Below are 21,083 nucleotides of genomic sequence, written 5' to 3'. Positions count from 1 at the left end.
AATGCCAACAGGTGCTTTTGGTTTACTGTAGCTCTGTTTCATTGTGGCATGGCACTAGAGATGATGAAATGGCAGGTAATAATGCCATGGGAGTTAAAGTCCATAAGGGTTAAAGATCAAAAAATATTTAAAGTTTTTAAATTTTGTGTGTGTGTGTGTGTGATGTTAGACTCATGCTTTCATTTTGCCTTTTATTCAATGAATGTTTTAATTATATTTTAAATAAAGCACTAAAAAGTTTATTTAATGATTTTTCAGAGTTCAGGTTTAAACTCTAGAGTTCTCTCAGCCTGAAAATTGCCACATCTATGAATACAACTTAAACTTTCTTTCATTTTGTTGCTTCAGGTTAATAAGTGACGTAAGTTAATGGAAAAAAGACGAAATTTTAAGTAAATAATTTCTTATATATTCTTTATTTCAGAAGCTGGTTTAATTGATTTATTTTCCCTATAAGTGAGAAGTCAGAAACTATCAAAGTTTCTCATAATAAAAAGTAATGGGTAAGTGAATGTTACGATAGCATTTTGATTTAATGAAGCTTTTCTATTCTTATTGGTTTTAAGGCTGTGGTTTCAATTTTTGAACATTGATTTTAATGAATAAACTTTTTCTGTTGCAGGATAATCTTATCAGAAACACTCATAACGTTATAGGATCATTCTCTTTATTTTTTTCGACAGATAAGAGTGTTTAAAATAATTAGAATTAAAACCTTGATGAAATTATCTCTTAAAATCCTATTTTCACTTTCACAAAACAGCAAAAAAACTCATTGTATTTAATTTATTACTTAAATTTGTTATATTTTGTGTATGTGAATAAATTGTGTGTGTATCATAATTACTTGGGAAATTTAAAAAATTCTGAATTCTAGGCTCTATTCTCAGATTTACTAAATCAGAATTTTGGGGTATGATTTTTATATTCAGCCTGGTTTGGAAACCAGTATGTAATGCAGTATGTAATGATGAAGGATTATAGTTTTGGGGAGGAGGGTAGAAACTTGGAAACTATTCTTTATTTGTAGAGAAATCTTATTGCACTAATTGGAAAAAAATTCTTCATATTCGTTTGGTTTATGTAATTGTCAGAAGAGAAATGTCTTTTGTTTCAGAGGCTGTATTAGTTGCTATTTTGTTTTTTAGCAACTTTGTTGGATAAATTACTTTAAAATCTGCCTCTGTGGATTAAGCAGAAAATAAATGTAGTATCTTTACTCATGCTAGAGAATAAGATGTTATATATGACACTGAGAGTTCACATAATCTGGGATTTTGTGTAGAAACATAATGGGAAAATTAATAAGCTTTGTTAAAGTATAGTAAATATACTATAGTAACAACTTAGAAATAGTAATTTGTCTTTATAAATTGAGTACTGTATTCAATACTGAATCACTTTCTGATAACTCTTAACAACTTAGAAAATCAATAAAAAATGTAGTCATCTAGGCTTCAAATACTGGCAACACACTACTCTTTTAGAAGATGCATAGGTCTCAGAGAAAGACAGATACTGTATGATATCATATATATCCACGTATATGTGGAATCTAAAAAATAAACTAGTGAATATAACAGAAAAGAAACAGACTCATAGATAAAGAGAACAAACTAGTGGTTACCAGTGGGGAGAGGGAAGAGAAGAGGGGCAAGATAAGGGTAGGGAATTAAGAGGTACAAACTGCTATGTATAAAATAGATAAGCTACATGGATATATGGTACAACACAGGGAATATGGCCAATATTTTATAATAACTATAAATGGAATATACCCTTTAAAAATTGTGAATTGTACTGTGTTGAACACCTGAAACTTACATTGTGCCTCAACTATTCCTCAATTAAAAAAGAAAAGAAGATTCAGAGGTCTCATTTTATTCCAGGCTCATTGATTGGTTCAGTAGCTCATGGTAGCCTTGTCTGTTTTCGCAATTATTAGAAATATGAGTGGGTAGGACCCAAGAATGAATTTCTGGTCTCTGATATTATCATAGCTATTTTCCTTATGGTAATAAGGAATTACTGTGCTCTTGCCATTTTTGTTTTTTTCCAGTTTGAGTGTTCAAGGACAATAGCCATCTGACTTTGGTTATTCAATATGCAGAACAGACCAGGATATTGCAGCTATTGCTGTGTGCACTATAATAACCTGGAACAGGTGAGAAGATCCTATTACTATGGTTATACCACAAAGGACCTAGTCGTAACTTTCCCTTCTTTTACGTTTAATTAAATTCATTTATTCCTTCATTGAACAGACTATATTGAGACTCTACTAATGGGCAGATACTGTTTAAGTTTCTAGGGATATGGCCATGAACAAAATCAGTTTCCTTTATTCATGAAGCTTATACTTTAGTGCAGTAAGACAGAAAGTAAGTAGTCATATAAGTTTAGTACATAGTATGTCAGATTGTGATAAATGTTATGAGGAAAATGAAATAGGGAAGAGTGTGCAATTTTAGGTAGAGTGGCCAGGTAAGGTTAAGGAAGTGACATTTGAGTTGAGATTTGAATGAAATGCAGGGGCCAGGCTTGCTTATATCTGGGGGAAGAATTTCTGGGTAGAGGGACAGGAGAGCAAGGATAGAGACCCTGAGGCAGAAGAGTGGTTAGCATGCTAACTAAAAGCCAGGAGGCCAATGTGGCTGCAGTGGAGGTCAGGTGGGGGGTGGAAGTTAAGTGACAGGTGAGGAATTCAGAGCATTTGATTTTGTAAGTCATTGTAAGACAAGGTAAGGACTTTGAATTTTATGCTTTGATGCACAAAAGTTTAAATTTTTGCTATAGTTGAATTTGTCTTATATTCTTTTGTTACTTGTGTTTTTGGTGTCATAAAAATTGCCTAAAAAAAAAATTGCCTAATCCAAGTTCATGAAGATTGATGCCCTGTCTTTTAAAAATACGGCCACATTAGTGGTTAGAACTTCAACATAAGAATTTGGCGGAGGTGGGAGGGGTGGACGCAGTGCAGTCTATAGCATTTACACTGTTTGAGTTTTGGATGTTAAACCAATTTTTCATTCCTGGGATAAATTCCACTTGGTCATGGTGTATAATTCTTTTTATATGTTGCTGGATTTGGCTTGCTAGTATTTTGTTGCAGATTTTTGCATATATATCCATAAGATATATTGTCTGTAGCTTTTTTTTTTTTTTTTTGGCTGTTTTGGGTTTTCATTGCTGCGTGCGGGCTTTCTCTAGTTGTGGCGAGCGGGGGCTACTCTTCCTTGCGGTGCACGGGCTTCTCATTGTGGTGGCTTCTCTTGTTGCAGAGCACGGGCTCTAGGTGCTTGGGCTTCAGTAGTTGTGACATGTGGGCTCAGTAGTTGTGGCACGCGGGCTCAGTAGCTGTGGTGTGAGGGCTTAGTTCCTCTGCAGCATATGGGATCTTCCTGGACCAGGGATTGAACCTGTGCCACCTGCATTGGCAGGCGGATTCTTAACCACTGTGCCACCAGGGAAGTCCTCATCTGTAGCTTTTTTTCCTTGTGATGTGTTTGGTTTTGGTATCAGGGTAGTACTGGCTTCATAGAATGAGTTGAGTTGTATTCCTTTCTCTTCCTTTTGTTGGAAGAGTTTGTGAAACATCAAGTATGGAGATTTTGAAATAAGTATTCATGGTCATAGTAGCTGCAGTTTTCTGACCAGGATTGTTAACTTAGAAGATTCTCAAGTTTTTCTTCAGCTGTGGAATTGTCTCATAGGTGAAGCAATCATATAATGAAGCTTCTGCTAGTGCTAAACTGTTTGATCTTTGATGATATCTAAGACAAGTTTATAATATATAAAAATTATGCTGTTTAGTAGCATTTGTTTTGTTTAATGATCTAATAGTAAACACCTAAATTCATACTAGGAAGAGTTTTTATTATTGTGATTTCTACATCTCTGCCTTTTTAAAAAAGAAATAATTTTTAATGCTGGTTATAAACATGAGGAGGCAGATAATAAATCTCAAGTTCTCTTCAATATTTCTCTCATGATTGAGAAATTATATCATCGCTTGAATGGAAAATTATTTGTTGAACTTTTGCTAGTGATAAAACATGTTTATGCTTTAACTACAAGTTCTAGTCAATAAGCATTCAGTATAATTTTTTTGCTTAAGGTTTAGAATAATAATTTTTAGACATTTGGATACTTCTGTACTAAACTGACATTTAAAAAGATTCTGTTGATGGTAGCTGAGGTAATTTGTACTAACTATAAAAGCTTGAAAAAAATACACACACACACATATATATGTATATATATGATTCAAAGCTTTGGTGAACTACTAAGGCAGTGAAGACATATGGGGCCCAGATCTAGCTGAATATTGATCAGAATATTCAACAGAAATAATGGAAGCCAAAAGAAAGAAAACAACTGCCAACTTAGAATTCTATACTCAGTAAATAAGGTGAAATAAAATATTTTCAGGAAACAAAAATTAAGGGAATTTATCACCAGCAGACACTTACTAAAGGAAGTACTAAAAAGAGTTTTTCAGGTTGAGGGAAAATGATTCCAGTTGGAAGCTCAGAGATACAGGAAGGAACGAAGAGCAATGGAAAGGTAAATAGGTGGGCAATGTAAATGAATAATATCTTGTGAGATTAACAACAGTGGCATATAAATTGGAAGGGGAGTAAATTGAGCTAATACCTAAGGACCTTGCATTGTTCAAGAAGAGAGTGGGGACTTCCCTGGTGGTCCAGTGGTTAAGACTCGGCACTTCCAGTGCTTCCAAGGCAGTGGGTGCAGGTTTGATCCCTGGTCAGTAGAACAAAGATCACACAAGATCCCACATGCCGTGAGGCATGGCCAAATTAAAAAAAGAGAGAGAGAGAGTAAAAGTAACAAGTACTTTTGATCAGTCAGGGTTGCATGTTATAGTCTGTTACCACTAATAGACTAGGAAAAAGTCTATATAAAATATAGATCTTTGTAGTCTATATAAAATTGGAATAATAAAAAGTAGTCCACAAAAAAATAAGAAAGCAGAGAGATAGGGACACTGTGTAGGCAAGAATAGAATAATAAAACAGATTTAAAAATAAAAACAAGAATTAACTACAAATGTATCAGTAATAAATTACGTGAAAATAGACGATGTTTGAATTAAACTATATTCAGTATTTTATCAGAGGTCCTAGTCAGGGAAATAAAGAAAGAAAAAGAAAAGAAAATGATAAAGATTAGAGAAGAAGAAATAAAACTGTTAGTATTTGTATACAGTGTGATTGTGCACAAAGAAAATCCTAAAGATATTTAGATGAACTATTAGAATTGTTAAGTGATTTTTAAAAACTTTTGGGCCAACGTAAAAATAGTCTTCTTAGAGTAGATATATATATGTATAGCAATCACTTTGCTGTACACATAAAACTGACATAACATTGTAAGTTAACTATACTTCAATAAAAAATAGTTAGAAAAAAAGAATAAAAAAATTGTCTTTCTATATATAAACACCACATAGAAGATGAGATTTGAAGAAGGTATTTACAACAGCATCAAAAATCATCAACGTTTAAGGAATATGTATAAAAAATATGTATAAGATTTTTGCACAGAAAACTATAAACATTGAGAGAAATTTAAGAAAAATTTAAAAATTAAATGCACACACATACACAAAAGAAAGTGAAAAGGCAAGCCACAGAGAGGAAGATGATACAGATCTTCCTCAACTTATGATGGGATTACATCCTGATTGTAATTTGAAAATATCTTAGGTTGAAAATGCATTTAACACACCTAACCTATTGAATATCATAGCTTACCTAGTCTACCCTAAAATTACTCAGAACACTTCATCAGCCTACAATTGGGCAAAATCATTTATGCAAAGCCTATTTTATAATAATTGAGTAGCTCATGTAATTTATTGAATACTGTACAGAAAGTGAAAAACAGAATGTTTTTGTTTGTTTGTTTGTTTGTTTTGCGGTACGCGGGCCTCCCACTGCTGTGGCCTCTCCCGTTGCGGAGCACAGGCTCCAGACGCGCAGGCTCAGCGGCCATGGCTCACGGGCCCAGGCGCTCCGCGGCACGTGAGATCTTCCCGGACCGGGGAACGAACCCGTGTCCCCTGCATCGGCAGGCGGACTCTCAACCACTGCGCCACCAGGGAAGCCCCCCTTATGGTTTTTAGATGCATATTTTAGAATTGCTTTATAGAAAGGGTATATTAATTTATACTTCTACTAGGTGTATAATGAATTTATATTGTGACACTCTCACTACTAATGATTATTACCCATTTAAAAATATTCATTTTCTTTTTACTTTATAGCATATATCCAGTGATCAACACAGATACTTGACCACACAGAGTAGACAATTGATGGCTACCACTAGTTTGATGGATCGTTTCTTGCAGGATGTTCTGAGGCACCACCCATATCATTATCAAGAAAGCAGGTAAAGTAACTGAGTGGAATAATATTAGCACAAAGTTAGTTATATGTTACAGTAAATGTTTGTGTTAATTGTTCTAATACTTCCTAAAATGAACCTTTGAATCAAGGAATATAACGTGAAATTTTATCTAGTAACTTACCTTTGCAATTATTTAAAAATTTTTCCTAGCTTAGGTAAGAAATTTCACTCTAAAAGTTATGGACTACACTGTGCTTTTTCTAAAGAAAAGTCTTAGGCCAATAAATAATTATATATCATTAAGGTGTTTTGTAAGGATGTCACAGGATTAAACACGGTAAAAAGGTGGGAGCAAACATAACTTTTACGAGATTAGTAACCAGAAAGTTGGTGACAGTAGCCAAGTAAGGGTGGTTAAGGTAAAAACTAAGTTAATTCCACATTAATGGAACTATTTGCTATTTTGTCAAATAGAATTGGCTCTTTTTATAATTTGTCAGTATCTTGATAGCTTACTCTTGTATTAATTTATTTTGGTTTTAATAAAAATAAATATTTTGATAACATTTAAAAAAGTTAATGTCCTATGTTAAAGAAGAACTTTGGTAGAAAATCAGATTATGTACTGTGGTGAGTTTGCAACTACAGCTATACAAGATAAGGCAAAATAGATCATTAGCACATCTGTGCAGAATTATTTGAGTTCAGCACTAGCAGCAGAAAAAAGGATAAACTTCTTGAACGCTTTGCAAGTCACCAACCTAGAACTTAGTAAATGGCGAAAAAGTTTTAATGGGAAAAAGTCAGGAAAAAAATATGTGGTTTTCGTAGAGAATGAACTTGAGGACATGGGGAGGGAGAAGGGGAAGCTGGGACAAAATGAGAGAGTAGCATGGACACATATACACTACCAAATGTAAAATAGATAGCTAATGGGAAGCAGCCGCATAGCACAGGGAGATCAGCTTGGTGCTTTGTGACCACCTAGAGGGGTGGGATAGGGAGGGTGAGAGGGAGACGCAAGAGGGAGGTGATATGGGGATATATGTATACATATAGCTGATTCACTTCATTATACAGCAGAAACTAACACAACACTGTAAAGCAATTATACTCCAATAAAGATGTTAAAAAAAATTATGTGGTTTCTTAGCTGGTGGAAAGATGGAATTAGCCTATCTTGGGGTCAGTATAAATTACCAGTTTATAGTGTATATAAACAATGCTTCAACAAACATATTTGTACATGCAACTTTTTCTGTGGAGTAGATTCCTAGAATTTGAACTTTGGGGCTAAAGTTTATGGACATTAAAAATATTTTTTATTTTTTAACTTTTCATTTTGGAATAATTACAGGCTTACAAAAATTTAGCTGCAAAACTGGTACAAGGAATTCTTGTGTAACTTTTACCTAGCTTCCCCAAATGTTAAATCTAAAATAACCACAGTACAGTGATCAGATCCATGAAATTACATTGATACCATACTATTTACAGACCTGATTCAGATTTTGTCAGTAGTGTTACTAATGTCCTTTTTTTGGACCAAGATTCCATCCAGGACCACACAGTGCATTGAGTTGTCACAATTCCTTACTTTCCCTTAATCTCGAGTAGTTCCTCAGTCTGTCTTTGATTTCAAGACCTTGACACTTTTTAAAAGAGTACTGGCCAGTTATTTTGTAGGATATTCCTAAATTTGGGTATGCCTGATGTCTTTTCATTTTGTTGATGGTCTCCTTTACTGTGCAAAAGCTTTTAAGTTTAATTAGGTCCCATTTGTTAATTTTTGCTTTTGCTTCTATTGCTCTAGGAGATGGATCCAAAAAAATATTGCTGTGGTTTATGTCAAAGAGTGTTCTGCCTATGTTTTCCTCTAGGAGTTTTATATTATCTGGTCTTACATTTAGGTTTTTAATCCATTTTGAGTTTATCTTTGTATATGGTGTTAGAGAATGTTCTAAGTTCATTCTTTTACATGTAGCTGTTCAGTTTTCCCAGCACCACTTATTGAAGAGACTATCTTTTCTCCATTGTATATTCTTTCCTCCTTTGTCGTAGATTAATTGACCATTAATGCATGGGTTTATTTCTTTTTATTTATTTATTTATTTGGCTGTGACGGGTTGTAGTTGCAGCATGCGGGATCTTTCGTTGCAGTGCGTGGGCTTCTCTCTTGTTGTGGCACGTGGGCTCCAGAGCACATGGGCTCAGTAGTTGTGGTGTGCAGGCTTAGTTGCCCCGTGGCATGTGGGATCTTAGTTCCCCAACCAGGAATCAAACCCACGTCCCTTTCATTGGAAGGCCAGTTCTTAACCACTGGACCACCAGGGAAGTCTGCGTGGGTTTATTTCTGAGCCCTCTGTCCTGTTCCATTGATCTATGTTTCTGTTTTTGTGCCAGTACCATCCTGCTTTGATTACTGTAGCTTGGCAGTATAGTCTGAGGTCAGGGAGTGTGATTCCTCTAGCTCTGTTCTTCTTTCTCAAGATTGTTTTGGCTATTCAGGGTCTTTTGTGTTTCCATACAACTTTTAAAATTATTCGTTCTGGTTCTGTGAAGAATGCCATTGGTATTTAGATAGGGATTGCAGTTAATCTGTAGATTGTCTTGGGTAGTATGGTCATTTTAACAATATTGATTCTGCCAGGAACATAGTGTATCTTTCCATCTGTTTGTGCCATCTTCAGTTTCTTTCGTCAGTGTCTTATAGTTTTCTGAGTACGGGTCTTTTGCCTCCTTAGGTAGATGTATTCCTCGGTGTTTCATTCTTTTTGATGTGATAGTAAATGGGATTGTTTCCTTAATTTCTCTTTCTGGTAGTTCATTGTTAGTGTATAGAAATGCAACAGATTTCTGTTTATTAAGTTTCTATCCTGCAACTTTATCAAATTCTTTGATGAGCTCTCGTAGTTTTTTTTGGTGGCATCTTTAGTATTTTCTATGTATAGTATCATGTCATCTGCAAACAGTGACAGTTTTACTTCTTCCTTTCCATTTTGGATTTCTTTTATTTCTTTTTCTTCTCTTGTTGCTGTGGCCAAGACTTCTAAAACTATGTTGAATAAATATGGTGAGAGTGGGCATTCTCGTCTTGTTCCTGATCTTGGAGGAAATGCTTTCAACTTTTCCCTGTTAAGCATGTTGTTAGCTTTGGTTTGTCACATATAGCTTTTATTAAGTTGGGGTATGTTCCCTTTATGCCCACTTTCTGGAGAGATTTTATCATAAATGGATGTTGAATTTTGTCAGAAGCTTTTTCTGCATCTATTGAGATGATCATATGGTTTTTATTCTTCAATTTGTTAATATGGTGTATCACATTGATTGATTTGAGTATATTGAAGAATCCTTGCAGCCCTGGGATAAATCCCACTTGTTCATGATGTATGATCGCTTTAATGTGTTGCTGGATTCTGTTTGCTGGTATTTTGTTGAGGATTTTTGCATCTATATTCATCAGTGATATTGGTCTGTAATTTTCTTTTCTTGTAGTATCTTTGTCTGGTTTTGGTATCAGGGTGATGGTGGCCTCATAGATTGATTCAGAAGTTTTCCATCCTAACCTTACACCTAAAGGAACTAGAGAAAGAAGAACAAACAAAACCCAAAGTTAGTCGAAGGAAAGAAATGATACAGATCAGAGCAGAAATAAATGAAATAGCGACTTCCCTGGTGGTGCAGTGGTTAAGAATCCGCCTGCCAGTGCAGGGGACATGGGTTTGATCCCTGGTCTGGGAAGATCCCATGTGCCGTAGAGCAACTAAACCCATGTGCCACAACTACTGAGCCTGAGCTCTAGAGCCCATGAGCCACAACTACAGAGCCCACACACCACAACTATTGAAGCCTCGCACCATAGAGCCTGCGTGCTGCATCTACTGAGCCCATGCACTGCAATTACTGAAGCCCACATGCTCTAGGGCCCGCGTGCCACAACTACTGAGCCCACGTGCTGCAACTACTGAAGCCTGCACGCCTAGAGCCTGTGCTCTGCAACAAGAGAAGCCACCGCAATGAGAAGCCTGCACACTACAACGAAGAGTAACCCCCACTTGCCGCAACTAGAGAAAGCCCATGCGCAGCAACAAAGACCCAATGCAGCCAAAAAAAAATTAAGAAAATGATATAATAAAAAAAATGAAATAGAGACTTAGAAAACTAAGAAAAGATCAATGAAACTAAAAGCTGGTTCTTTGAAAGATAAACGAAATTGATAAGCCTTTAGCCAGCCTCATCAAGAAAAAAAGGGAAAGGGCCCAAATCAATAAAATCAGAAATGAAAAGGAGAAGTTACAACAAACACCACAGAAATACAAAGGATCATAAGAGACTACTGTGAACAGCTATATGCCAATAAAATGGACAACCTAGAAGAAATGGTCAAATTCTAGAAATGTATCAATACAATCTCCCAAGACTAAACCAGGAAGAAATAGAAAATATGAACAGACCAAATACCAGTAATGAAATTGAATCAGTAATTTTTTTTTTTTTTTTTTTTTTTGCGGTACGCGGGCCTCTCACTGTTGTGGCCTCTCCCGTTGTGGAGCACAGGGTCCAGACGCGCAGGCTCAGCGGCCATGGCTCACGGGCCCAGCTGCTCCACGGCATGCGGGATCCTCCTGGACCAGGGCACAAACCTGTGTCCCCTGCATCGGCAGGCGGACTCTCAACCACTGTGCCACCAGGGAAGCCCTGAATCAGTAATTTAAAAACTCTCAAGAGACAAAAGTCCAGGACCAGACAGTTTCACAGGTGAATTCTACCAGACATTTAGAGAAGAAAATTTTAATTCTTGATAGACATTTCCTGGAAGGCTATACCAATTTATATATAATTTATTGCATAAATTGTATATATATGTATATACACCGGTAGTATATGACAGTGCTCATTTCCTGTCACTTTTGCCAACATTGCGATTATCAACCTCTTTCTTTCTCCCTAAAATAATAGGCCAAAAAGTGTCTCTTAATTAACGTTTATTTATTTATGAGTAAAGTAGAATTTCTCTTGCTATATAGTTATTAGAAATATATTTATCCTATGGATTGTTTTTTCATATACTTTGCTTATTTTTCCATTGAATTGTTTGTATATTTTGGGTTTGTATGCAATATTTATGAATAATAGTTCTTTGTATTTTAAATGTTATTTGTATTTTAAATATCAGAATCTGTCATGTGTTTATCAACTCTGTTATCATGTGTTTATCAACTATATGTTATTTTTTACCATATAGAAAGAAACATTTTAACACAATCTAAGGAGAATTTTTCTTTATGGCTTCTTTCATGTCTTTTTCTTAATTCCATTTTTCTCTTCTTTTAAATATTTTTAATCTTCTTGGAATTTATTTTTATAAGTGGTATATAGCAGTACTTACTTTTTAAATATACTAATTATCTCCACTGATATAAAACATCACCTGTAACATAAAATTCCTGTATTTGTGTGTGTGTATCTACATCTACTTCTATATCTATATATTGGATTTTGAATACCATTTTCTTTCATTGAATGGTTTTAATCCCATGCCAGTACCACATTACTTATGTTTATAAGCTTTCTGAATTATATAGTTCATCTTTAAAAAATTTCATCCTCTTTCCCCCCTTGTCTAGACATTGTTGGTTTTTCTATTATTTTAGACTTCTTGAAAGTCAGCTCTTGCTTTACTTTTGTTTCCTATTTATTGGTCTTTTTCTTAATTTATATCTTCAAGTTTCCTGAGGTAGGGGGATTTGGTTATTTTTCTGTCTTTTTGAATTAGATGCTCATTTAGTTAATTTCTGTTTACTAATTCCTATTTTAATGGGAAATTTAAAAGTGTGAAGTTTTCATTTTGATCACATCTCATAGATTTAATATATAGTTATTTATTTTGTTTGTAGATAGTTTAAAAAGTTTTCCTTTTTAGCATAAGAGTTATATAAAAGAGTGGTTTTTAACCTTTAATGGTTACATTTTTGGAGGCCTTTTTTTGTTGTAAAGTTAGTTTAAAATGAGTAGAAATACGGATTGTGATTTAGTTGTTAATTTTATTTATTTATTTAGTTGTTAATTTTAAACACACATGAATACAGATGAAAATTTTTTGGGATTTCCAACTTGTTTGATTTTATGATTCTGCCTTCCTTTCTTTTCTTAGCCAAATATTACAAAATTAATTTTAATTTGAGACTGTGTCCTCTAGGAATCTTGCCCAGGGTAGGAAGAAAATAACATTTATTATGCATTTAATAAAAATCTTAAACAGATGTTAGAGTATTTTTATGGATTTTTTCCCCCTTGCTTTTTAGATCAATGCAAAATGAGAGACTTCATATGACTACTGTGTCACCTTCTGGAGTGGTTCCGAATGACGATTTTGTTCCTGAAATAATGACTGAGGATGCTACTGGAGTCAGAGAAGAGATGTCTTCCAAGGCTTCTGAACCTGTTGAAGAGCTGTATTCTAAACCTAGTAAATCTCAGGAATATATACAGAGTGTTTCAATTCGGCCATCAGTTATTCAAAAACTGGAGAAAGGACAGCAGCAGCCCTTGGAGTTCATTCATAAAATTGGGAGCCATATGAAAGAATTTAACCCAGTTGGTATTGGTCATGCTACAAATAGTAGACAAAACGTAATATATTCATCAGTGGTTTCTAATGCTTCTGTTAGTTGTTTACCTGAAAGTTCTAATGAAAGACCAGTTACAACTAATGCTACTACTGGGTTACCACTAGGATCCCATTTGGATTCAGTTAACAAATGTGACCCAGACAAAGTTGACAAATACTTTAAACAGCTAGACAGGGGCTCTAAAAATCCTATGCTATCATCCCATCCAGAAACTTCTTCAATAACTTATCAGAAACCTAAAGAATCAAACAGGAAATCTTTATGTATAAATTCAGATAAATTGGTTATACAGGAAGATGTAAAATCTCAGGGTAAAACTTTGTCAACTGGCTCTAAAGTCCGTGAATTTGTGGGTGCTGAAGGCTTCTTAAAATTGGAATCTCTTTCCAGATTTACAGTAAACCCAACAGTCAACCTGAATAAAACTGACATGCCTTCTAATAAAGGAATCTTTGAAGATGGCATATCAAAGCATCATGAGAAATTCTTTCCTAATATGGATCATACCCAAGAAGGAAAGCATTTGGTCTTTAACAAGTCAGCCTTCTTGGAACAGAAGATCTCAGTGAGTTCTGAAATGAAGTTTGCTGGTGGCTATCTTCAGTCAGCATCTGATCACCATGAAGAGGCTGTGCCAGACCTTTGGAAGGAGGAACAAATTGACCAAGAAGATAAGAACTGTGAATCAAGAGGTTCTGAAATGAGTTCTGATGGCAGTTCCTCTTCTTATTCACTGACGGACCAATCTAAAGTGACTGCCAAAGAAATAAACCTCTTAAAGGAAGTACATGCTGACTTGCAGTATAAGAACAATAAATCTTGTGTTTCTGAAATAAGCTCTGATTATGATGGCTCCCTTCAGTTGACTTCCAACCAAACTCAAGTAATTGTTAAAGATGTAAGTGTTCAGAAGGCAATGCATATTAGGCTGGTTGATGAAAGCTATGAATCTAGTGATTCTGAGATGAAGTTTGATTGTGATGCCTCACTTCAGTCAACTGATAACTACCCCCAACAGCCTGAAAAAGAAGTAAACCTTCCCAAGGGGGCACACGTTGGCTTGGTTGATATGAACTATGGATCTGGTAGCTCTGAAATAAGTGCTGATTCTGTTTTCTCACGTCAGTCAGTGGTTGACCAATTCCCAGTGGCTGTCACAGAAACAAAACTCTGGAAGAAGGTTCACATTAGCTTGGTTGATAAGAACTATGGATCGAGTTGTTCTGAAACAAGTTTCGATTGTGATGTTTCTCTTCAGTCAGTAGTTGACCATCCTCAACTGGCTGTCAGAGAAAGAAACCTGGAGGATAGGCTTGTCTATCTGAAAGATAAGAATCGTAAGCCTAGTAGTGCTAAAGCACATCTTGATTGTGATGTCTCTCTTCAGACCATGACTGATGAACCTCAGAGGGCTGTTGAAGAAATCTATCTTCTGAAAGAGAAGAATGACATTGTGGATATGAACTGTGGGTCTCATGGTCCTGAGATGAATTTTCATCTGATGAAAACAGATGCTAAGTTAGTGCCTGACCAATCCCAAGTGGCAGTTAAAGAAGTAAACGCTCAGGAAGTAGCTCTTGACCTGGAGAATAAGAGTGTTAAATCTAGCATTTCTGATCTAAGTTTTGATTCTCATGCTTCTCTTTATCGATCAGCTAATGATCAACCTCAGGGGGATTGTGGTGAAATAAATCTGAAAGCGTTAAATGTTGATATGGAAATTAAGAGCTATGGGTGCTCCAGTTCTGAGTTGAGTTTTGATTCCGATCCTCCTCTTATGTCAGTTACTGAGTATACTGAGCTGGATGTTGAAGAAATAAGAAAGAAGCACATTAACCTGGAAGATGAGAGCTTTGAGTCAATTAGCTCCAAAATAACTTTTGATTCTGATATTCCTCTTCACTCAGTAGTTGACCAATCTCAAGTAGCCATTTATGAGGAGGAGTCTATTGATCTGGGAAATAAGAGTAATGAATCTTGTGTTTCTGAAATAACTTTTGATTCTGATATACCTCTTCATTCAGGGATTTATCAACCTGAAGTAGCTGCTAAAGAAACATTCATTCAGAAAGAAGAGTATATACACTTAGGAGGGAAGGATGATGAACCCACCGATTCTGAAATAAGTTTGGATTCTTATATCCCTTTTCACTCAGTGGTTAACCATCCAGAAGAAGCTGTTAAAAAGCTAAATCCTCAAAAAGAAGAGTGGGCACCCTTAGAAAATAAGGAAAATGAACCTTGTGGTTCTAAATTAAGTTTTGATTATGATGTTTTTCGTTCAGTGACTGGATGTTCTGAAGATCCCATTAAAGAAAGAAACCTTCTGAAAGAGGAGATTATACACTTAGAAAGTAAGGGTAATGTACCTGTTGTTTCTGAAAGCAGTATGAAGTCTGATATTTCTTTTCATTTAGTGACTGATCATCCTGGCATAGCTATTAAAGAAGTAAACCAAAAAGAAGAATATGTAAATTTAGCAGATAAAGGTAATGAGTTAAGTGTTTTTAAAACAAATTTGGATTCCAATATCCCTCTTCAGTCAGTGATTCACAAACCTGAAGTGGTTGTTAAAGAACTATGGCTTCAAAAAGAAAAGCAAGCTAAGTTAAAAGGTAAAAGTGCTAAATTTAGTGGTTCTGAAATAAACTTAGATTCTGATTATTCAATGACTGAAACTCAAATAGCTGTTAAAGAAATAGATGTTCAGAAAGAAAAACGTGTTGTTCTAGAGAACAGGAGTGATAAATATAGTGGTTCTGAAATAACTTTGGACTCTGATGTCCCTCTTCAGTCAATGAATGAAAAACCTCAAATAACCATTTTAAAGGAGGACCATGTTGACCCAGAAGATGAAAGTACTGTACATAGAGGTTTTGAAAAAAATTTGGGTACTGATACCCCTCTTCATTCAGTCATTGACCAACCTCGACTAGCCCTTTTGAAGGAAAAACATGTGGATCTGGAAGATACAAACAATGAATCTAGTGATGGTAAAATAGCTTTTCATTCTGATGACCCTCTTCAGCCATTGACTGAACAATTTCAGGAAGTGGTTGAAAAAACAAACCTGTGGAAAGAAGAGGGTATGGGCCAGAAGAATAAGGTTGATGAACCTAATGCTTCTAAATTAATACATAATTCTGATGTTCCTCTTCTGTCTGTGTCTGATCAACCTGAAGTAGCTGTTAAACGAATAAACCTCAAGAACGAAGGTCATGTGTACTTGGAAGATAAGAACAGCCAATATAGTGGTTCTGAAATGAGTTTGAATTCTGATCTCTTGGTTCAGTCAGTAGTTGATCATGCTCAGATAACTATTTTGGAGCAGGAGCATACTGAGCTAGAGGATAAGCACAATCAATCTTGTGGCTCTGAAATAAGTTTTGATTCTGTTGACCCCCTTCAGCCAGTGGCCAACCAGCTTAGAGAAACTGTTAAAGAAGTAAGCCTTTGGAAGGATGAAGTTGACATGGAAGATAAGAGAGATGAATCTAAGTGTTTTGAAATTGTGTATGATTCTGATGTCCTTTTTCAGTCAGCGGCTGGCCAAACTAAAGTTGTTAAGGAGATCAACCTTTGGGAGGAGGATGTTGACTTGGAAGATAAGGTGGTCAAACCTAGTGATTCAAAAATAGATTTTGTTTCTGATGAACCTCTTCAGTCTGTGGCTAATGAAATTCAAGAGGCTATTCCAGAAATAAATCTTCTGAGGGAGGGACATGTTTGTCTGTGTACTAAGAGCTATGAACCCAATGATTCTGAAGTCATTTATGTTTCAAATGCCCATCTCCAATCAGTGGTTGAGCAACCACACATATTGGAAGAGCAACAAGCCAGTTTGGAAGATAAGAGCAATGATCCTTGTGGTCCTGAAATAAGTTTTGTTTCTGATGATCCCCTTCAGTTAGTGACTAGACCGCTTCAAAAAGCTGTTGAAGAAATAGGTCTTTGGGAGGAAGGCCATATTTACCTGGAAAATAAGAGATATAAACTAGGTGATTTTGAAGTAAGTTATGATTCTGATGTTGACTTCATAGCTGGGCATTCTCCTGTGGCTGTCAAAGAAATAAACTTGCAAGAGAAGGATCATGACCTTCATAAGAACTGTGAATTTAGTGTTTCTGAAATAAAATGTGATTCTGGTGTTCATCTTCAGTTAGAAGTTGACCAACCTCAAGTGGTTTGCAAAGAAGTAAACCTTCAGATGGAAAAGCATCTTGGCATGGAAGAAAGAGTCAGTGAACCTAGTGATTCTGAAATAGTGTGTGATTCTGATGTTCCTCTTCAAATAGTGATAAACGAACAAGTGTCAGACAAAGAAACAGATCTTCAGAAGATGCTATTTGTGGACCTGATGACCAGTGATAACGATTGTGAAATGATTTCAGATTCTGATGTCCATTTTCAGCCGGTGATTGACTCACCTCAGATGACTGTCAATGAAATCAGCTGTATAAATGAAGAAAGTTTTGTTCCAGAAGATGAGAACTGTGACTCTTGTGATTCTGAACTAGAATATCCTCAATCAGTGACAAACCATTCCAAAAAGGCCTTTAAAGTAGTAAACCAGAAGCAAGACTATATTATTCTGGAAGAGACAAGCTGTGAGCCTTATATTTCTGAACTAAATTTTCAAATTGATGCCTCTCATCAGTCCATGACTTCCCAGTCACAAGAGCCTGGGAAAAAAAAGGCCAAATATATTGACCCCAAAGATAAGAGCTGTCAATCTAATCGTCCTAAAAGAAATTTTGAACGGGAGGAGACTTCTCAGCCAGTGACTCAGCAACGCCAGAAGGCTAACAAAGGAGTCAACCTTTGGAAAGATGTCGAAAATATTGGCCTAAAAGATAAGAACTGTGAATCGAGTGTTTCTGCAGTGGATTGTAATGAGTCTCCTGAGTTGGTGATTCATCAAATGCCTGATAAAGAAAACCTTTTGAAGTTAAAACATACCAATCTAAAAAGTATGAGCTGTGAACCTTGTGGTTCTGGGAAGAATTTTCAATGTGATCCCTCTCTTCAGTCTGACAATGACCAGCCTCAAGAAGCTGTTAATAAAATAGACCTATTTGAGAAGACGTCTTTTGACCTGAAAGAAACAAACCATAATTCCCATTCAGGCTCTGTTCCCATGGTTGATTCTATACGGAACCTGGAAAAAGCAAAGGAAGTCACGGAAGATGATCCTGATGAACCAGTTCTTGAAGGCTTGCCTCATGTCCCTCCTTCATTTGTGGGGAAAACATGGTCTCAGATAATGAGAGAAGGTGACGTGAAAATTAATGCTGTCGTGAAGGAATTTAAGAAAGGTCGTTTCCACTGTTACTTTGATGATGACTGTGAGACCAGGAAAATTAAAAAAAAAAAATCGAATGAAGGAAAAAAGGTTACCTGGAGTGACCTCAATCAGGACACTACATCAATTCAAGTTCTTTCGGATTGTGATGATAATGCAGGTGGTATTTCAGATATTGATGACTTTTCAGTGGCCTTAGATAAACCTAGCCATTATCCTTCAGCAAAGAAGCATGTTGAACAAACATGCCGAGTGGCTTCTCCATGCCAGGCTATAAAAGTCAGCCATGGAACTCAAACCAATCTTGCAAGTCACCCAGGGACAAAAAGAAGAATAACTGGACAAGAGAAAGACTCTCCAGTAAGGAAGCGTTTACTTTTACAGAATGACAGAAAAACAAGAAAGAAAGTAAAAATTGGAAAAGTTGAATTTCCTGAGTCCTGTATTACAGTTTTGAAGCCTTTGCAACCAAATGCCTTAATTTATGTTCTTTCTTCAAATATTAAGCTGAAGAAAGGTGAATCCAACGACTTCTCTAAAAGGAGGCACGGTAGTAGAAATAATTGGGATCTTAGCATACAGTACAAATTTAACCAGAGTTCCTTTAATTGTTATGACCCATTGAATAAACAGATTGTAATTGATCCTTCTTTGAACATAGAAGTACCGGGGCCTGACAGGAATAACTGTATGGAAATTCATTTTAGCCACCTAAATTCTAATGCAGGAGATGATGATACTTATGTACAAAGCTCTGCTTCGGCACCTTTTATGACAGTGTCAGTAGGACATGAATTAATGGCACATCAGGAGGCCAGTGAATCTGTGTTTCTGGAAAAATCCAAGATTTTGAATTCTAGTGAGGTTTCAAAAGAAAGTAATTTCCAGTCAACTCTTTTAAATCATGATGTTGCCAAAATTTCTCTGAAATCAATTAGAAATAAGTTTTTGGAAAGTAAAAGGAAAATTCAGAGAAGGAAGTTGACAACTAATAATAAGCCAGGTTTTCCCAAAGAAGACTGTAGACCAGTTATTCCCCAGCAAAAATCCAGAATTGCTTCAGAAAAACGGTCGATTTGGATTCAGACCAAACTAAGTGATATAATTAAAAAGTATATTCCAAAATACTCTGTGTTTTTGCGTCACAAATATCGGTCCAGGAGCACTTTTGTTAGGATGCATCTTAAGAAGAAAAACTCTGATGTCAGTAGGTTAAAGAAGGCAAAGAGACCAGCTAAAATTCTTTCAAATGCCTCGATTCCATCAGCTGGAGCTGAAGAGCAGTCAAGAGCTATAGCAAGCTCTTCTCCCAAGCAACCTGTGCGGGGCTCTTCTGTCGTTGCAGGAAGTAAGAAGAATGGTAATAAAAAACGCCCTAGAAGACAACAAAGAAAACCTTCTAGACCTGTTAGAACATATGCTTTGAGAAGTATGTATTCTGGTGTACCATATTCTGATAGAATGAGGACACGGCTCTCTAACAAATTGTGAGGTAATGAGGTAAACTAGAGGTGTTTCTATTAAGGGCTAGTTGAAGATTCAGTACTTCAATTGAAAATATATTTGGTACCTAGTGTACATAGCTTTCCTAACTTTGGTGAAAAAAATGCACCTTCAACTATTTTGCTATAGACTTATTTTTCAGAACTTTTATATTAATTTAAAGTTAGTGTTTAGGGTCCTTTTTTTTCAAATTAAAAAACTTCCTTTGTCCATTTGCTGTGGAAGAGCTTCATCTTAATTTATATCACATAATTTAGCACAGTATATACAACTTTCTCCCTCAAATCATGTCCCTCTTATTTATTTTTTATGATTGTGTCTCTCATGTCAGCAGGTTATATTATTGCAAAAATGGATGTGGCAAACATAAAATGCTTTTACTTTTTAAAAATTGGAACAAATGAATATGTAGTTATTTTCTGTGTGTTTTAGAGTGGCATTGTCAATATCATATTCTAACTAGATAATTAAAAAGAAGAAACTCTAATAGATTATCTCAGCTTTTGAGTGGGATTAACCTAAATAATCACGCACAAAATATAATTTATCTTTCTTTTAAAAGCATTCCAGAGAATGAGATTTCATAAACTTTAATCCAGTTTAAAAAACTGCCCGGTGATTTTACAAACATAACACAAACTCTTCCTCCTTCATTTAAACTGAATCTGCAGGTATCTAACTTTCCTCATTTGGACACATGCGTACATGCAATCTCTGCAGGTTTTTCTTTAGCATTATTAGACCTTAAGGGGAAAATGATCTTGCCAGTGTGATTATGCTTTTCTACCACCTTTTCTCCCCTCCACCTGAAGGGTTGGTGGTTTAATGTGAGAATCCAGTTATCTTATGGCCTTATCTCTTAAAAATATTTTAGATGTTTCCATATCCTTTTTAATAGCTTGAACTGAAATGACTGGTTTGGTAATTTGGGCAGATCATTAATTGTTGTTATTAATAAGTTATAATCTTAATAATTCAAAAGATCTAATAAAAACTGATAACTTAAGTGGTGGCCCATTTTGCAAGTGAAAAACTGTATTTGTGCATTGGTTTGGCTTTCCTTCAATTTGCTAACTGATTTTGGTAGTTCACATAAAAATGTCAAGATATGCAGTTTAGGTCTGAGGTACTCAGAAAGTCTTTAGATCCTTTATTCAGGGATACTGGTTGAGCTGGTACAGATAATTATCCTGTTAAGTCAAGGATCCTGGATCCTTTTCTATCACTGATGTTAAAGAGAAACATGAATTTCAGCTACTACATTGTATAAA

The 21,083-nt window shown here is 35.6% G+C and overlaps 1 protein-coding gene across 1 annotated transcript; it reads left to right on the top strand.

Annotated features, from left to right (window-relative positions):
• Window positions 1-2,104: 2,104 nt before the first annotated feature.
• On the top strand, window positions 2,105-19,800 carry ZDBF2 (zinc finger DBF-type containing 2; the record flags this gene model as incomplete). The annotated part of the gene is made up of 3 exons (XM_082658979.1): window positions 2,105-2,164; window positions 6,290-6,417; window positions 12,681-19,800. 3 exons carry the CDS (start codon window positions 2,105-2,107, stop codon window positions 19,798-19,800), a joined length of 7,308 nt encoding a protein of 2,435 aa, XP_082515105.1.
• Window positions 19,801-21,083: the final 1,283 nt, after the last annotated feature.

Source organism: Grampus griseus (assembly GCF_964374135.1).
Source record: "Grampus griseus genome assembly, chromosome: 7".
Classification (NCBI taxonomy): domain Eukaryota; kingdom Metazoa; phylum Chordata; class Mammalia; order Artiodactyla; family Delphinidae; genus Grampus; species Grampus griseus.
Note: the sequence above shows the minus strand (reverse complement) of the source record. Positions and strands in the feature narration are given on the sequence as shown.